This window comes from Ciconia boyciana, chromosome 18 (assembly GCF_034638445.1).
Source record: "Ciconia boyciana chromosome 18, ASM3463844v1, whole genome shotgun sequence".
In the NCBI taxonomy this organism is placed as follows: domain Eukaryota; kingdom Metazoa; phylum Chordata; class Aves; order Ciconiiformes; family Ciconiidae; genus Ciconia; species Ciconia boyciana.
Genome location: NC_132951.1, coordinates 4,125,868 through 4,141,153, shown reverse-complemented (window position 1 = coordinate 4,141,153; position 15,286 = coordinate 4,125,868). Strand labels below are relative to the sequence as shown.

The window sequence follows — 15,286 nt, the reverse complement described above, 5'->3', positions numbered from 1 at the left end:
CGGGCCCTGTCTCCTTCGGGAGCTGGGAAGGGGAAGGGAGAGAGAACTCCAGCTTGTGCTCGTTCCTGTGGGGAAAGGAGGGGGGGGACCTGTTTTGGGGGCCGGGGCAGCCCGGCGGCTGCAGCCCCGCAGGGTTCAAACTTGCCGCGGGGCCGGGCCGGGAGCGGGGCGGGCGGGGGGGCCGGGCCGGGGGCCGCACCGCCCGGCCCTGATTTGCTGCGCGGCTCCGAGATTGACAAACTCTTGCCTTGGGTTTAAAAGAAGGGAAAAAAAAGGGGGGTGGGGGGAAAGAAAGAAAAGTTTTTCGCTGCAGGAGCAGGCAGGGGCCGGGAGTGAGCGCGGCGGAGCCCCCGACAGCCCTCCGCCCGCCCCATGGCTTTATAAAGCGGCTGCTCTCCGGGGGGGGCTGGCGGGGGGGTCTGAGCGGCTTTTCTTCGCTTGTATATATATATATTTTTTTCCCCCCCGAGTTGTCCCGAGCTGGTGGCCCGTTTTTTGTGGACCATGGATACGCACACGCGGTGGAAAAGGCGCAGTTGGATACGGAGCTGGTCGGTACCCGCTGCCCTGGTGCTGCTGCTGGGTGCCCTGTCCCTCGGCCGGGCAGGTAAGCGGCCCCCGAGCCCCGGGCCCCGGCGGGAGGGAGGCGGGTGTCAGCGGCGTGCGGGGCCGTGGGGAGGGCGAGGTGGCTTTTGTGCGGGGCAAAACATGTGTCTTGCCTTACTCGGTGCATTCCGGAAAAAAAAAAAAAATCAACCCACCCAACCTCCTTTAGCTGCCCGAGTCTCTGAATGCCATTTGTCAGGGGGCCCGTAAAAGGGGAAAAAAGTTAAAACAATACTTTCTTCGCCTTTCTTAGAGCAGAGCTGCCTGTTGCTGGGCTCGGTTTTTTTTTTTCTGGAGCAAAAGTCAGGATGTGTTTCTGGAAGCTCTAGCTCTTTCTATATCTGCGTGTATATATGCGTGAATATATATTTAGTCGACTGGAAACCTCTCGTCTTGTGTAGTTCCTCCTTCCTTGAGGAGAAGAAAACTTTTTGTCCAGAAGTAATCTGCTCTCTCCTCCGCACATCAGAGCGGCAGATCTCGGTACACAAAAGCTTTGCAGCCGCTTCTGCTCGGGACCCCAAGGCTCGCTCTGCCCCTCGCCTCGCCAGCCCCAATTTGCAGGGTTTCTCCCTAAAATTGTGCCTGTTGAGTGTGGCAAGAGGCAGCTCTGAACTACCAGATGTGCAACAGCAGTAGACACGCAGCCAGAAAAAACCCTGGAATGTCACTTTTTTTTTTACAATCATGCAGGAGTGGGACTAAGCACTTTATTTTACTAAGTGGATGCTTTGGGTTTGCTGAGTGTGTTTCGAGAGCTCTGCTTTCCAAATGTCTGCCTTCCCCGGGTGGGCTGTGAAATGCCAGAGCAGGGCAGCTGGAGCCTTGTGAGTCTGCTGGAAAAGTTTTCTGCGTGTTTTCAGAGTGTTTTTGGAGTTGGTAGCGGACACTTGGAGGCATTGGCGCTCTGAGGTCTTTTTATGTTGTATTTCAAGGGAAAGACTAAAGCGGTTTGTTGGCAAAGCTGATTTTGAAATCTGAAAAGTTAAAGGAGATGGAATTCTGCAGGGTAACTTGAGAAACCGAGGGAGAACTGCCCCGAAGAGCTGAGCTGCCTGGGATTCAGTTTTCCTGCTTGATTTTTGTGTACTCTGGGCATTTTTTCCTGGGAAGCCTAGGCAGGGGTGTTTGCGGGGTTGTTTGTGTGTTACCAGGACAAATGTGTGTGGGATTCTGTATATAGCAGCACGATTGCAAATTATTATAATTTCTAGGTTTTTAAAATGACCTTAAGGAGAAAAGGTGGGCGTATGAGGAATGCTTTCATTAATGGTTTGCTTGCAAAATCTGAGCAAGATGGAAAATAAGTTGCTAGTCAATGAATAAAACGCCCCTAGAACATCACCGCGGGAGAAGTTAACGGCAGTCGGAGCTGCTGCGAGAGTTTGTGTTGTACTGCGAAAGTATCGGACTATTAGAGCAGTTTTGTGACTAGCAGAATACTGGAGTGATACTAGCTCATATTGAGTTCCCTTTTTGTGCAGCCAGCTTGTCAGGCCGCTCTGTTACTTTTGATATTAGTTGTCATCTTTCCTTTGAAGGAGTTGAGACTGGTAATAATTCAGTTTTCAAAGTTTTCCCTTTTTCTTTCTGTCTGGGCTAATGGTTTAATGGTTTCAGAGCATCCTTAGGCACTTTGCCTGTCGGTGTATACCCTTCAGACGGCTTCAGCAGAAGACCTGGCTCCTTTGTAAAGTTACCTAGTAACTTTTCTGAAACTTTTGGGTCCAGCTGTGGGCTGCAGCTGCAGGAAGCGGAGGGCTGGCTGGAGCTAACGCTGCAGTGGGTGGCTGGAGAGCTTTTGTAGGGCCAATGTGCTGCTCCAAGTAATGACTCTTGCAGTGAAAGGCTTTGAGTTTTCCTAATGAGCCTCCTAATAGGACATCAAATAATTTGGATGAGGGAGGAGTCAGATTGGGATTGCTGATGGCATTGACTAATGCTCTTTATAGCTCCTTTCTAATCTTTCCAAGTTCTCTTTGGTTTTATTTCAGCTCATACTGTTTCAGTTTCATTTTAGTTGGCTGCTTTGTGAGGAGAGAGGTGAATCTTCTCCTGTAACCTTCAGAAGCAGATCCATCAGGTGGCTCCAAAGAAAGGGAGAAGACACCTTGCAGAGAGGGTTTCCAGAAAAATAAATAGCAATGTCAAAGGCGACATGAACCGGACTGCCTCTGAACACTGCTCTTCCAGCTCAGATTTTCCCATATTTTAACAGATGATGTCACCCAAAAATCTAACCCACAGACAAAGTTGGAATCTGTCTCTGCTTTTACAAATCCCTATAAAATTGAATCAGGTTTCTGGGTGAAAATTTTTGGAAGCAGCCGTTTCCTTTAGTGGCAAAGAAAAGTGTAATAAGAATACATGGCATGCCCTTTAAAACAAATAAAAATGCTGGAAATTATGAAGTATCCTGTTACCATCTGTTGCTTCTCTCCTTGGCTCTTCCCCAGTCATCTAGAATGAGCTAAAAAAAAAAATAATCTTTATCCAGCCAGTTAGAAGTGTTTTGTTTAATATTTTGCCAATCAAAAGTGTTGATATTGTTTTACAAGAAGAAATATGACTTTCTAAGTCTGGAATTGATGGCAGATTTGATTTCCAGTGTAAAACCTGGATTAGGCTGTCAATGTATTGCCGGATTGGAACAGGACTTTGTAACTGGAAAGCACCCAGCTGTCGGACATGCCCTGTCCGGGGATGCGGTAAGGCGTTCAGCTGAGGTAATATATTATTCTTCCATGTAAGCTGGGGTCAAGATGAAAACTCTTTGCTGACCATTCCCTTCCAGGTGGTTTTTGAAGACTGCTCCTGCGCTCACCTCCCCGCAGTGCCATGGATGTGCTGGATGTGGGAGCTGGTTTCAGACCCATGGCTGAGCAGCCGGTTCTGCTGGCTCCTGCTAAAGCTAATGGGAATTTTGGCTTTTCAGTCCAAAGCATCGCAGTGTTGCCTGGGCAATAATTTGTTGGGGATTGGAGAAATCCCATTTCACTTCTGGTCTTTAGGGGTAGCTCTAAGGCAAAACCTGCTGAAGAGTTGCTGATTTTTGGTGTACAAAGAGGGACAACAGTGTGGACTTGGCTGCTGGCATTGCTAGCTCAGATCTCTAATGCTGGATCCTCACATATAAAACCTTTTCTTAAGAGCAAGGGTAATCCAATAAACAAAACCGGTGTTACTCCTACTGCTTGCGAATGTAGCCTGCTCCAGAACAAATAGGGAGGGACTGTAAAGGGGATGTGCATCCTTATTTTAAATGGGTATTGTCCCTGCCCCTTACATTGTGGTGTTGAAAGAGACAGACTTTTCAGGTTCATTCCTTTTTGAAATGCAGAGCAAATGTAACTAGTGGGTTTCTGTCTCCTGATAACTTGCAGTCGCACCATGGCGTTGCAGGGCTTGTACTAATGTCCATCAGAAGCCTTTGGGCTGTGACTTGGTAATGTGGCTCCTGCTCTGATCTCCCACCTCTGTGCTGCAGGAGGGTGATGCGGGTGTGGAGGTGTGAGCCTTATTGACTGGGGGTACCCTGCTGGTATTAACTGGGCTACCCTACCCCAAGAGAAGTTAATTTTGAGTGCTCTTTCCCTACATGTGTGGTACCAGCAGCTGCACTGTATGGGATGTTCAGTGTAACAGTTTTAATTTTGAAGTAGCTTTTCTTTTTCTCAGAGCTCCAACATGAAAATCTTTGCCACTGTCCCAGAGGCCCAGACCCTTAATGGCATGTAGATCTCCTGTCACCCTTGGTAGCATGTGCCCGGTTGCTTTTCTTCTAACACTGAAGATGAGGTCTGGCCCTGATGCTGTCTGTCCATCTCTGCTTTGGTGACTCAGTTTCCCCTTCTGTCCTGCAGCCTGGTTTCAGGGCACACGCTTTGAGTATGTGTTCCCACAACTGCTTTGAATTACAAATATATTTAAGATGAGACAAAGCGTGGCAACAGATGCTGAGAAGAAGGCACTGCTGTGGCGTACGCCACTAAGGCAGAGGCATTTGTGTGAAGTACCATTTATAGATGCATTTTAGGTAATCTGAGTTTTGTCTGGACTTCAGAAATAAATCTGTAGGAGTACTTTCCAGGAAACTGCTCTTCAGTCTGGGCTTTTTCTCTTCTGTAGAGGTGTAAAGCAAATTGCCAATTTTTTTAACAATTACTTTTTCTATTTTCTTACACCCTGATTCTTTGACCTGCTCCCTGTGCCCTCCCTCTCCCCGTGCTATCTGGATGCTGGGGCTGTGCTGTGGTGCTGCCCTTCTTGAAGCAGGTAGAGGATGGATGCCAATCGCTCTGCGTAAATGCGAAAGTCTACGCTTGGAAAAACCGCACGGAGCAATACTGCTGTGAATGCTTCCACGCGAGCAGATTGAGGATTAGGGGCTTTGTGGGCCAGCAAACCTACAATGGGTAATGAAGGGAAGGGGGGGGACAGGCTAGCTGGCCCCTGGGGAGGTAGTGCGTGTAGAAGTGCTCAAATAAGGTATTGCTGTGGTGATTTGTGGTTTTGCTATTTACACGTTTGCGTGGTTGCCTGCGGATACGTGTGGAGAATGGCGGGACCTGGGAAGAGCAGGGAGCTGAGCCCCCGGGTTGTTGGAGGGCAGCAAACACTGCAGGTGCAGCCATGGGTCTAGGACCTTGTTCAAGCAGCTGATGCAGACAGGGGCTGCTTGGCCTCCAAGGACTTCCAAAGGGCCGAGTTAGGAGCTTCTCTGGCCTTCTAGTTGGCACTGGCACTAGACAGTAAGGACCGGTCTGCCTATGCTGTGGTTTGGGGTGGAGGTGCCCAGGTCTGGAGTGATTTGGGAAGAGCGATTCCATCTGGAGCTCGTGCTCTGCTGTCATGTGAATTGACTTTGAAGTGTAGCAGCCCCGAAGATGAGGGAAATCCCTGCTGCGTTACAAGTATAAATTTGGCACTTCATCACGTATGTACACACTCGCCCACGTATGCTGTCGCCTGGTTTGTTTAGTGGGAGCCTTATCCTCAGGATGCAGCTATCGTTCTATAAAATGAATTATTTTGCAGAGCGAGGTTTAAAACATTGTTTGGGTTCTGCTGAAAACATGATTGTAACTTTTAAATGCCTAGATTTTGGTAAATGGAAACTGCTGTTTTAAAATGAGAAGAATTGTCTGGGAAATAAACCAGGAATGAGCCACAAAACACACCTCTTCTCAGGCTTTATTCATGGGAAGGAAGGCTTCTTCCCACTCTCCATTCTGTGCTTTTATCCAGCATAGACTTCTACTCATCACATATTTAGGAAAGCCCTGACTGCTGCAGGTCTCTGATACTGCTACTGTTGAGGATATTTTGGGAATGCTGAGGCCTTAAACAGTCATCTCCTGGAATTGGGTCAAATTTAAGATCTGCAGGATTTGTCCCGCAGTAAAAGTCAGTGTCACCACAGAGGCATGTGCACACATGAGTTTTGCTTCTGGAGCTCAGTTTGATAGTCTCCACTGGTTTCCCTGTACTATCTGCAAACATCCCTGACTTTTAGCTTCTTTTTAGTATGGAGTGCAACCATCTATCTTGGATATATGGCAAATCTGATATAAGCAGTAGGACCTGGTACTGGCATCGTGCTGGGAGACGCTGTCCCTGCAAAGGGGGTTCCCCCTTGGATCAGCTGATGCTACCAAAGGCACCGCTCCTCCTGTGCTTCCTTCCAAGCTCTGGTTCTGCTGAGGTGCGGAGGCTTCTCTGTGCTCGGTTATGTTCTTCTGGATCGGGACTGTTCAAGTGCCTTTTTTGGCTCTTGTTGTTTTTATTTGGATTTCTCTCAGGTTATGACCCCTTTGGAGTTGCAGCTATTGTACAGAGCTGTCAGGAATAGCAGTCTGAAGATGCTGGTAGGTTTTTTATTGCCTGCTAATGGCATAGTGGCTTTCTGGGGAGGTTTTAGTAGATTTTTTGGAAGGGAAACCCTTCCAGGTGGACACTGTCTGTGCTTTCTGGAGAAGGCGGAGTGCCTCACATCTGTATTGGGAAACAGTTTGTTGCTGGAGTTTGGCAGTCCCTCTTTGGCTGAGCATCAGCAAAGCATAGCAGTGTCCTGAGCTAGCAGCTCTGTTTGGCTGTGGGTGCAAATCTTTGACCAAGGCAAGCAGAATGCAATCTGCAGACCCTTAAGATTTTTTTTTTCTGCCTCCTGGTATTGCCTGTTACCTACTTATACCTTTAGCTGTTGTTAATCTAGGTAGTACATTCCCTCTCCTTTGCTCTCCTGGCTTGCTTGAGGGGGGTTCCTGGGACTGTCTTCTGCACTTGCAGCCTGGCCTTGCTGTATATCAAAGATGTTAGTCTTACTAGCTAGACTGGAGCTTACGTGATAGGTACTGAGTTTGCAAACTGGCAGTTTTTCTTAAAAATAAAATAAACCTTTGTGTGAAACAAAGAAAAACCCAGTATGGGAAGAATAAGCAAAACCAGAAAAAAGTTGAGACATGAAAGAATGGAAAAACTTTGTTAAAATCTAATGTTATATGGAAAAAACTTAAGTTGGCAACATGGTATAATTAGCCACTGGGTTACTGCTGGCAAGTTTCAAAGCTCTTGAAATGAAGCCTAGCACTGAGTGAACTGTCCAAATGATGCCGTAGTTTCTCTGTGGATGTGTCTGGAAAATCTTTAGAACTAAAATAAATAAATGAAGGAGCTACACAAAAGGCATTTTTGAGGTTGGTTGCTCTGAGTCTGGGCTCTTTCTCTCCAGAAGCCGACAGGATTCTTAGCATCATCTGGAAGCTTTCACTGTGTTGAGAGATGTCATTTTTTGAAACCAGGAAAATGGTATTAATGTATTTACAATGCTAGCGTTTTCCTTCAAGATTGTATAATAAGCTGGAGAGAAAAAGGATAGTTTGGGGATTGAGTGAGTGGAATGAGCTATATTAGTGCTTATTTCTAACCTCTGCTGCGGACTTTCTCCCAACCCTTAGGCAAGTCCCTGTTTCCCATGCCCTGAGGCCTGATCCTGTCTCCCTGTATGGAACCTGGCATTGAGGTGTTGGTTTAACACAAATTTAATGCTGATATGCCAACAGGACGTGTGTTTTCAAGCACTGAAGTGTTCTAAGAGTCTCTTTTCATCCCTGTGCCTCAAGTTATGTTAGTGGTTGTGGTCTAGGAGTTTTCTACTTTAAAAATACTTTTCCTCTCTGGGATGGTGTTTTCCTGTCTAGCAATACTAGTGCCTCACACTGCAAATCCCAAAGGTTATTTGGGTTTTGTCTCTGGATTTGGACAGATTTCTTGCAGGTTATATGATGGGGTACGATACAGACCACCGTGCAGTTATATTGACTGCTCTCAGAACACTTTGAAGTATTAGATCTATAAATGAAATCCAAAGCAGGCAGAGGATCTCTTGGGCAGCCACACACATGCTTCAGTTTACTGGGAGGGGGGAAAAAAAACCATTTGGAAGGTGGAGGGATGGAAATAAAAGCAGGGTGCTGGATCCTGAAGCTGGATATCACCGTGGGGTTTCACATGCTAAGCCTGTGCTGTGGGCAGGAACCAGGAGGTCAGGTAAGCTGATGTCAGTCTGGCTTTGGGGTGGTGACGTTCAGCTGTTTTGCTGATGGAAGAAAGTAATTCCAGTGTGTATTGTTGCCGAGTGCTCTGCCACAGGCTGTGGGCTAAGTGCGTTCATCCCTATGGGTTTGGTTTGATTTCTTGAGAAGTCTCCCATGCCTGATGCTTTATTCCTCGTGGTGCCCAGCCCTGCTGCTCTAGAGTCACTGGAGAAAGATTTGAAGGCCAAACCTTAGCCTTGCTGTGTTTGGGGACAGCTTTCTGTTGGTCTGAACGGTGTCTGGATGTTACCCAAAGGAGCTAGGCACCCTGTCTTCCTAATGAGGGATGGGGGTGCATGTTTGGGGGACCTCTTGTTCTCCTTAAGAAGCTGCAGCTTGCTGAAGACCTGAATGATCTGCCTAGCCTAAATGCAGCTAAGTCTTGCTGTTAGCTTGGGATGACACTGTATGCCATCCCTGCCTGGATCAAGCTGTGCATCTGCAGTCAGGGAGACGCTAATTCTTTCAGAGTAAATAAAGTCATAAGTTTTTTTTCTGGCTCAGCTCTTAAGCACACTGTTTAAAGCCCTTTTCTTTCCTTGGCTTTCTGCACTTCACCGCTACAATTTGCAGAGGACAGGGGAGTTTGCAGCTCTGCTGGAAATGCTGTAAGAAGTTGATGGGGGGAATCTCCTAGAGAGAAGAGAGGTCACTAAGGGGTCTGCTGGAGTCCCTGCTTGAAGGGACTGTCAGGCAGTTTTAGTGGCCACATTTAGTTTCATTTGCATGTCAGCTGGAGTTTCTATTTTTTGAGTGTGGATATACAGGAAAGAGCTGTGCTTTGGCTGAGCTCATGTATCCTTGTGGAGAGCCTCGCTGGCCTCTTTTCCTCTGCTGTTCCTCCCTCCACCCCCTTTTTTTGTTTCCAAGACAATACTGAAGTAAGAATTCATTGCAGCTGAATTCCTGGAGATGACACTGCCAGTTTCCCAGGATCTCTTGTACTCCTGCAGCATTTTACGCAGTGATTTTTGGTGCAGCTCATTCAGCTGCACCCCTCAAATATGAATTAAGCAGTGGGTTTGTGTGATCTTTGAGGGGGCTCATCCTAGATGTGCTGCAATGAGATATCTACTCTGTGTGCTCTTGTCTGCTGCAGGGTAGAGATTTGGTCTGAGGGCTGCAGTTCACCAGCTAAATAATGAATGCATTGTTTGTATGCCCTTATTTCCAGCTTGCACCATTAAAAGTGAATAGAAAGGTCAAGGAGATGAGTCACTGTGAATACAAGTGTCATTCTGCTCAGAAGAAATGGAAAAAAGGAGCTTCCAAGTGAGGTGTTTCAGCTGGTGCCAAACAGCTCTGTTTCACTGTACTTTCAGGGAGTTACAAGGGTAAATCTCGACTGAGATCTGCTGAAGTGCTCAAGTACCTAGAAGTTAGCAAGGGGCTGGAGCTGGGGTTTGGCAATTGTAGTTGTCGGGGCTCTAAAGGCAGCTGCTGGTGTAGGCTGGGTACAGAAAATCGGGGCGATACTCTGGAAGTGTTGGGCTCGCTGCTGCTGCAGTTTTGCAAAACAAACAGCCGGAGCTTGTAGGGTTAGTAAGCTCTTGTTCTCAGCTTCTTTATATACCCAGTGGTACCCAGAAGAAAAGGCTGCCTCCAAATCAGTGCGGAGACTCCTAATACCCAGGCTGTCTTCCTCCAACGCTCAGAGCAAGGGTTAGTAGTGTGGTGAAGGTGCTGGCATGGGATGGTATTGTCTCTTGAAATTGCTGGTGAGAAAATGATGCTTTTCAAGCTTCCCAAGAAAATGTGTGCCCCTTGAGCAACGGGCCCCAGCAGGGTCCCAGCTCGGTTCCTGCACCATCCAGTGTCGGAGCAGGGTGGTGGGATGTGAGAGGCTGCAGGGTGCCTGGAGGTAAGCATGGGCCTGTCCCCTGCCCTGGCCCTAGTAAATGCCCAGTTGTAAATTAAGCTTTTTTAATTTCCTGCCCAAAAGCTTCATTCAACAAGCCCCAGGCAGCTGGTTAACCACACTGGCAGAGCGCTGAAAATAGAAATGTGGCTGGTGGGTTGCATGTGTGGAAGGGGGAGCAGGGAGCTGTGGATGGGTTAATGCCAAGTGGGTGGGATAGGATGGGGAGTTGGCCGGAATTTTCCTTTAATTGATACTGCTGGGGCAATTTCAATAAAACAGCAGTGGTGGCCAAGAGGCCAGAAAACAGAAGCCAGTTCAGAAGTTGTTAATGCTCTCTTTAATGGAGTAGAGTTTCTTTAAGTCATGAGCTCCTGTACCTGTGGGTTTCCTTTTTCACATGGCTGAAACACCTTCCTTTGGGGTTATCAGCATTTTGGCTAATTGCTTTTTGCTGTCCTGGAAAGGAAACATCCACAGTGCATTTGAGACAGTGTGCTGTTGCAGACACCCCTGCATATTGTCTAGCACTGCTTTGGTATTTTGGCAGAATATGAATCCTGAGAGACAGTACGTAGAAATATTTACATTTTTGATTTCTAGCCATTGGATTTTTCTGTTCTGAAGTCATTCCTCCAGTGTAAAAGAGATATTCCTCCAAAAAAACCTTAAGTTTTAGAATCTTGATTTATCCTCCCTTATTGAAATATCTCTTCAGTAGAAAATTAAGCCAGCCTAATGCAAGATCATTTCCATAAACAACTTTCAAATGTATTTGCCAGTATAGCTTTGATCCAAGGTGGCCGAAAATTCAACACAAATTCTATTTGATATGAAATGGCTGGGAACCAGGACTCATTTGCTAATGATGCAATAGCATTATGCTGACTGAGGGCTGTAGCCAGGCAGGAGTTGATGGCTTGTAGCTCATGCGCATGGGAGGACCGTGCCTGGTTTGTGCGGTGAAGCTTTGGGTCTATAACCCTTGTCTTGGTATCGCATGGAAGTTAGATTTCTGCAGATAGATGAGGTGGGCGGTAGGTGTGTTTGGCTGCTGACAGGCAGGATGCTACTTCTGGCAGCATGAGATGCGCGGGACCAGCAGAGCTGCTCTGCGCTTGCTGGCGTGTGACTCCATGGCAGCCACCGCGCAGAAGCAGCCTGCTGCGGGGCAGGAGCCACGCTGGACGTGCTCCTTGGAGGGTTTCCCCTAGAAGATACGAGTCTGTCCGTCCCCCTGAGTACAGCGTCTGATCCCTGACCATGGGCTGCTCAGTGTCTCATCTTGGAAAGCTGTCGATTCCTTGAAGGATAAGGAGTGCTCGCCTGGAGCCCTGGGGCTGCAGATGCTTTTCTTGATGAGGCCAGTGTTGTTTTTCTCTTGACCCCATTGGGTATTCTGCTTTTTGTAACAGGGAGGGCAGATCGCTAAGGATCCCCTCATCATTTCTGCGCTCCAAAAGCAATGCGAGGTTGGGAGGGGGAAGCTGCTTTCATCCTGGTCACTGCCTTTGGCACATGTTGGCAAGTGCTCGCATAGGAAAACTGCTAGGAATGTTCTTGCAAGGGTTTGCAGCAATCGGGAGAGGCATGTTATCACGTCTTGTACACTTTGGGAGAAAGTCCCTTGCTCTGCCTCTCTCAAATGTTTAAATTAAAACAATCTGTCTTTCTGCAACTGTTGGATGCTTTCCCTGCTGACCTCAGGAGCTGGGACTGGGAGGAGGAGCAAACAGACCCCAGTGCTTATAACTGGTTCTGGCTTTTTTTTTAAGCTTCAGTCCTCATCCCCTACAGGATGCAAACCAGAAAAACAATAAGGGCCATATCTGCTCTGGAAACATCAATTTTCCCAGTGCTCTGTAATTAAAGAGCTATATCAGGAAGCAGTGAAGCCTTTATGTGCTGGAGGCTATTGTCTTACAAGACTATGTACAGAAAAGGCAGCAGGCATGCTTAACCCTTCTGCCAGAGCTGGCACGGAGGGGTAAGTCCTCTACAGTGTCTCACTATCTATTTCTTTTCCAACCACAGACACATTCCCACAGCAGGGTCTGACTGGGAGATGTTCCTCGTGAGTAGAGCTGAGAACTAAGCGCTGGGCAGGATCAGCCCTTTACTCCTTAAATGGGAAAGCACGGCCAAGAAGCTTTGCAACCGTTGGCAGACAGCAATGCCCCAAGGATGCTGGATGTGGTGCTTTGTACCTGGCCTCCGAACGCAGCCGTGGCTGCTGCTTAGGGGATTCCTGTGCACTGAGAGGAAAGTCATCCCTGTGCTTGAGCCAGGATTTTGGGGCCGACCCTTCAGCGCTTACATGCCGAGTTTTGTCTTGGCCCGGGGCCCCGTGGCTGGGCAGAGACAGGATTTTTTGCTGCTTGGCTGCGGGTCTGGCTCTTGCAGCACTGCACTGTTGCAGGAGTCTGAATGTGGAGCCGTGGGCAGATGCAGGGCTGGGACCCGACTCCTGTTGACCTTGGGAATTTAGGCAGTGAAGTAGCGTAGCATCATCAGGCCTAAATCACAAAACCACCCTTCATCTCTTCTCTACCGCTGCTTTTGACTTGCTGCTTTCATTGCCTGCAGGCCTGCATTTTTTTTGGCAGTTTATGGAGTATTTATAGTGCTGGTTGGGATTCAGCCTAGGAAAATGCCATGTGATTTCTTGTGGCAATGGGGAATAAGCTTGGATAATGCCAAGCTGATTAAGATTTTTCCTATGAAATATGATCCAGAACCAAAACTGGAACTTGTTTTGGGTGTGGAAATGCCTGTAAAGAACTTTGGGTTCCTCATTTGAAGGTACTTAACAATTCACTCCAATAAACTTAGAGATGCTCTGAAACTTTCGGAGTCAGAACATCAGTTAAAGATGTTCTGCACATTTAGAGTAACTGAGTAACCCAGTGTGCTTCCCTCCCTGCAGCTCCCTTTTCCAAAGCCTTGGCCAGACAAGCTGGGGCCCTCCTTGCCCTGGGGACACTCATCCCAAATAACGAACAGCCGTGCCGCTAAAGCAAGCGTGATTCCTGCAAGCCTGGAAATAGCTGAGTCTCTGCTGCTTGAGCAGAGCTGGCCAATTTGTGGCCAGGGACTAAGCTTTTTATGGATGAAGCTGAAACATCTGCTTTTGGGGGAGTGAAATCTGGCAGATCTTTGCTTTAGCTCATGGAGCCTCTAAGGAACCTGGGTGGGATTTGGGGCCCCATATACCTGCCCCTGTTGTGACTTGTGGGGTCAAGTTGATGATTTTTCTGATGGTGGCAAAATGCCTGGCCTCAGAGTATCTCCTAGGGAATTTTAGTCAATGGAGAGGCTGAAAATACGTGTGGGAGGTGAAGGGGAGCTTCTATGAAACTGATATGGGTTCTCTTATACCGAGGACTGAAAGCTACAGATGTGCCCAAAGAGATGTATTTGGGGGAACAGATCCGTTTCAACACTTTTCTTTCCATTTTAGTGAGCAATGAATGGTAGCGGAGGGAGCGCTAATGCAGGCAGGTATGTCATGCCTGCGTAATGTCAGTCAACACAGGATTAAATAAGGCATGTGGAAAACTCTTCTAGGAAGTAAAGCCTAGTGAGAAATAATTATCGGAGAACTGGGGAGGTGAAATAACCTGCTCTAGACAAGCCCCAGTCCTCATCTGTGCCCCTGGAAATCTGCCAAGCGATGGATCAGCAGTATGGAAGGAAGTGGCATACTTGGTGCGGGCGAGTCGTACGGGTCTGAGAGCATCCCGCGGTGCTGGGAGAGCACCTCTGCGCTACTGCGCCCGAAAATGTCTCGTCATGTATAAAGCCTCCCAGAGTGAGTGGAGGAAGGGATGGGTGTTGGGTAGGGGCTGCTCTGTAAGGAGAGATGTCCGTCCCTCTCGGAGAGGAGGCAGTTGCCACTGGAGGAACTGATGTTCCACCAAGGGTTGGGTGTGAAAAGCAGAAACCCTTTTCCTTTGTACTGAGGGCTGCAGTAGGATTATTTTAGTTGTTTGTAGAAACAACAGAGTTGAGCCCAATGGCAAGAGCGTGCAGCTGGAGTAAGGAGGACTCTGTGCATGCTGCAGCTCCAGCTTTGGTGGAGGCTTTTCATAGAATAGTTTGGGTTGGAAGGGACCTTTACAGGTCATCTAGTCCAACCCCCTGCAAAAGCAGGGACATCTTCAACCAGGTCAGGTTGCTCAGAGCCCTGTTCAACCTGACCTTGAACGTTTCCAGGGATGGGGCATCTACCACCTCTCTGGGCAACCTGTGCCAGTGTTTCACCACCCTCACTGTAAAAAATTTCTTTCTTAAATCCAGTCTAAATCTGCCCTCCCTGAGTTTAAAACCATTGCTCCTGGTCCTGTCACAACAGGCCTTGCTGAAAAGTCTGTCCCTGTCTTTCCTATAGGCCCCCTTTAAGTCCTGGCAGGCTGCTATAAGGTCTCCCCGCAGCCTTCTCCAGGCTGAACAACCCCAGCTCTCTCAGCCTGTCCTTGTAGGAGAGGTGCTCCAGTCCTTGGATCATTTTTGTGGCCTCCTCTGGACCTGCTCCAACAGGTCCATGTCCTTGTGCTGAGGGCCCCAGAGCTGGATGCAGCACTGCAGGGGGTTCTCACCAGAGCAGAGGGGCAGAACCCCCTCCCTCTGCCTGCTGGCCACGCTGCTTCTGATGCAGCCCAGGATGCAGTTGGCCTTCTGGGCTGTGAGTGCACATCATCGGCTCGTGTCCAGCTTTTCGTCCACCAGTACCCCCGAGTCCTTTTCTGCAGGGCTGCTCTCGATCACATCGTCCCCCAGCCTGTATTGAAACCGAGGATTGTCCCGACCCAAGTGTAGGACCCTGCACTTGGCCTTGTTGAGCCTCATGAGGTTGACACAGGCCCACTTCTCCAGCTTGTCCAGGTCCCTCTGGATGGCGTCCTGTCCTTCTGGCGTGTCAACTGCACCACTCAGCTTGGTGTCATCTGCAAACTTGCTGAGGGTGCATTCGATCTTGCTGTCAATGTTGCTGATGAAAATATTGAACAGCACTGGTCCCAGTACGGACCCCTGAGGGACACCACTCATCACTGATCTCCTTCTGGGCATTTTCATACAGGCTGGTTGGTCCTGGTTAGTACTTAAACTCCTGTTTCATGCCACCAACCCCAGCAATGCTTAAACTGGGTTTATGGCTGCTTTGAAATGACGCGGTGGTGAATTTGAGCCATAAAGGCCTGTTTGTAATATGAAATTATTTTATTAT

General features: G+C 48.2%; 1 protein-coding gene across 2 annotated transcripts in view; it reads left to right on the top strand.

The window, feature by feature from the left end:
- Nucleotides 1-272: 272 nt before the first annotated feature.
- COL5A1 (collagen type V alpha 1 chain) overlaps nt 273-15,286 on the top strand; it is a 162,812-nt gene continuing 147,798 nt past the window's right edge. For both annotated transcript variants that reach the window (XM_072882942.1, XM_072882941.1), the window contains exon 1: nt 273-607. In XM_072882942.1, the coding sequence (XP_072739043.1) occupies nt 505-607 (103 nt within the window). In that variant the 5' untranslated portion in view covers nt 273-504. The remainder of the gene's footprint in view (nt 608-15,286) is intronic.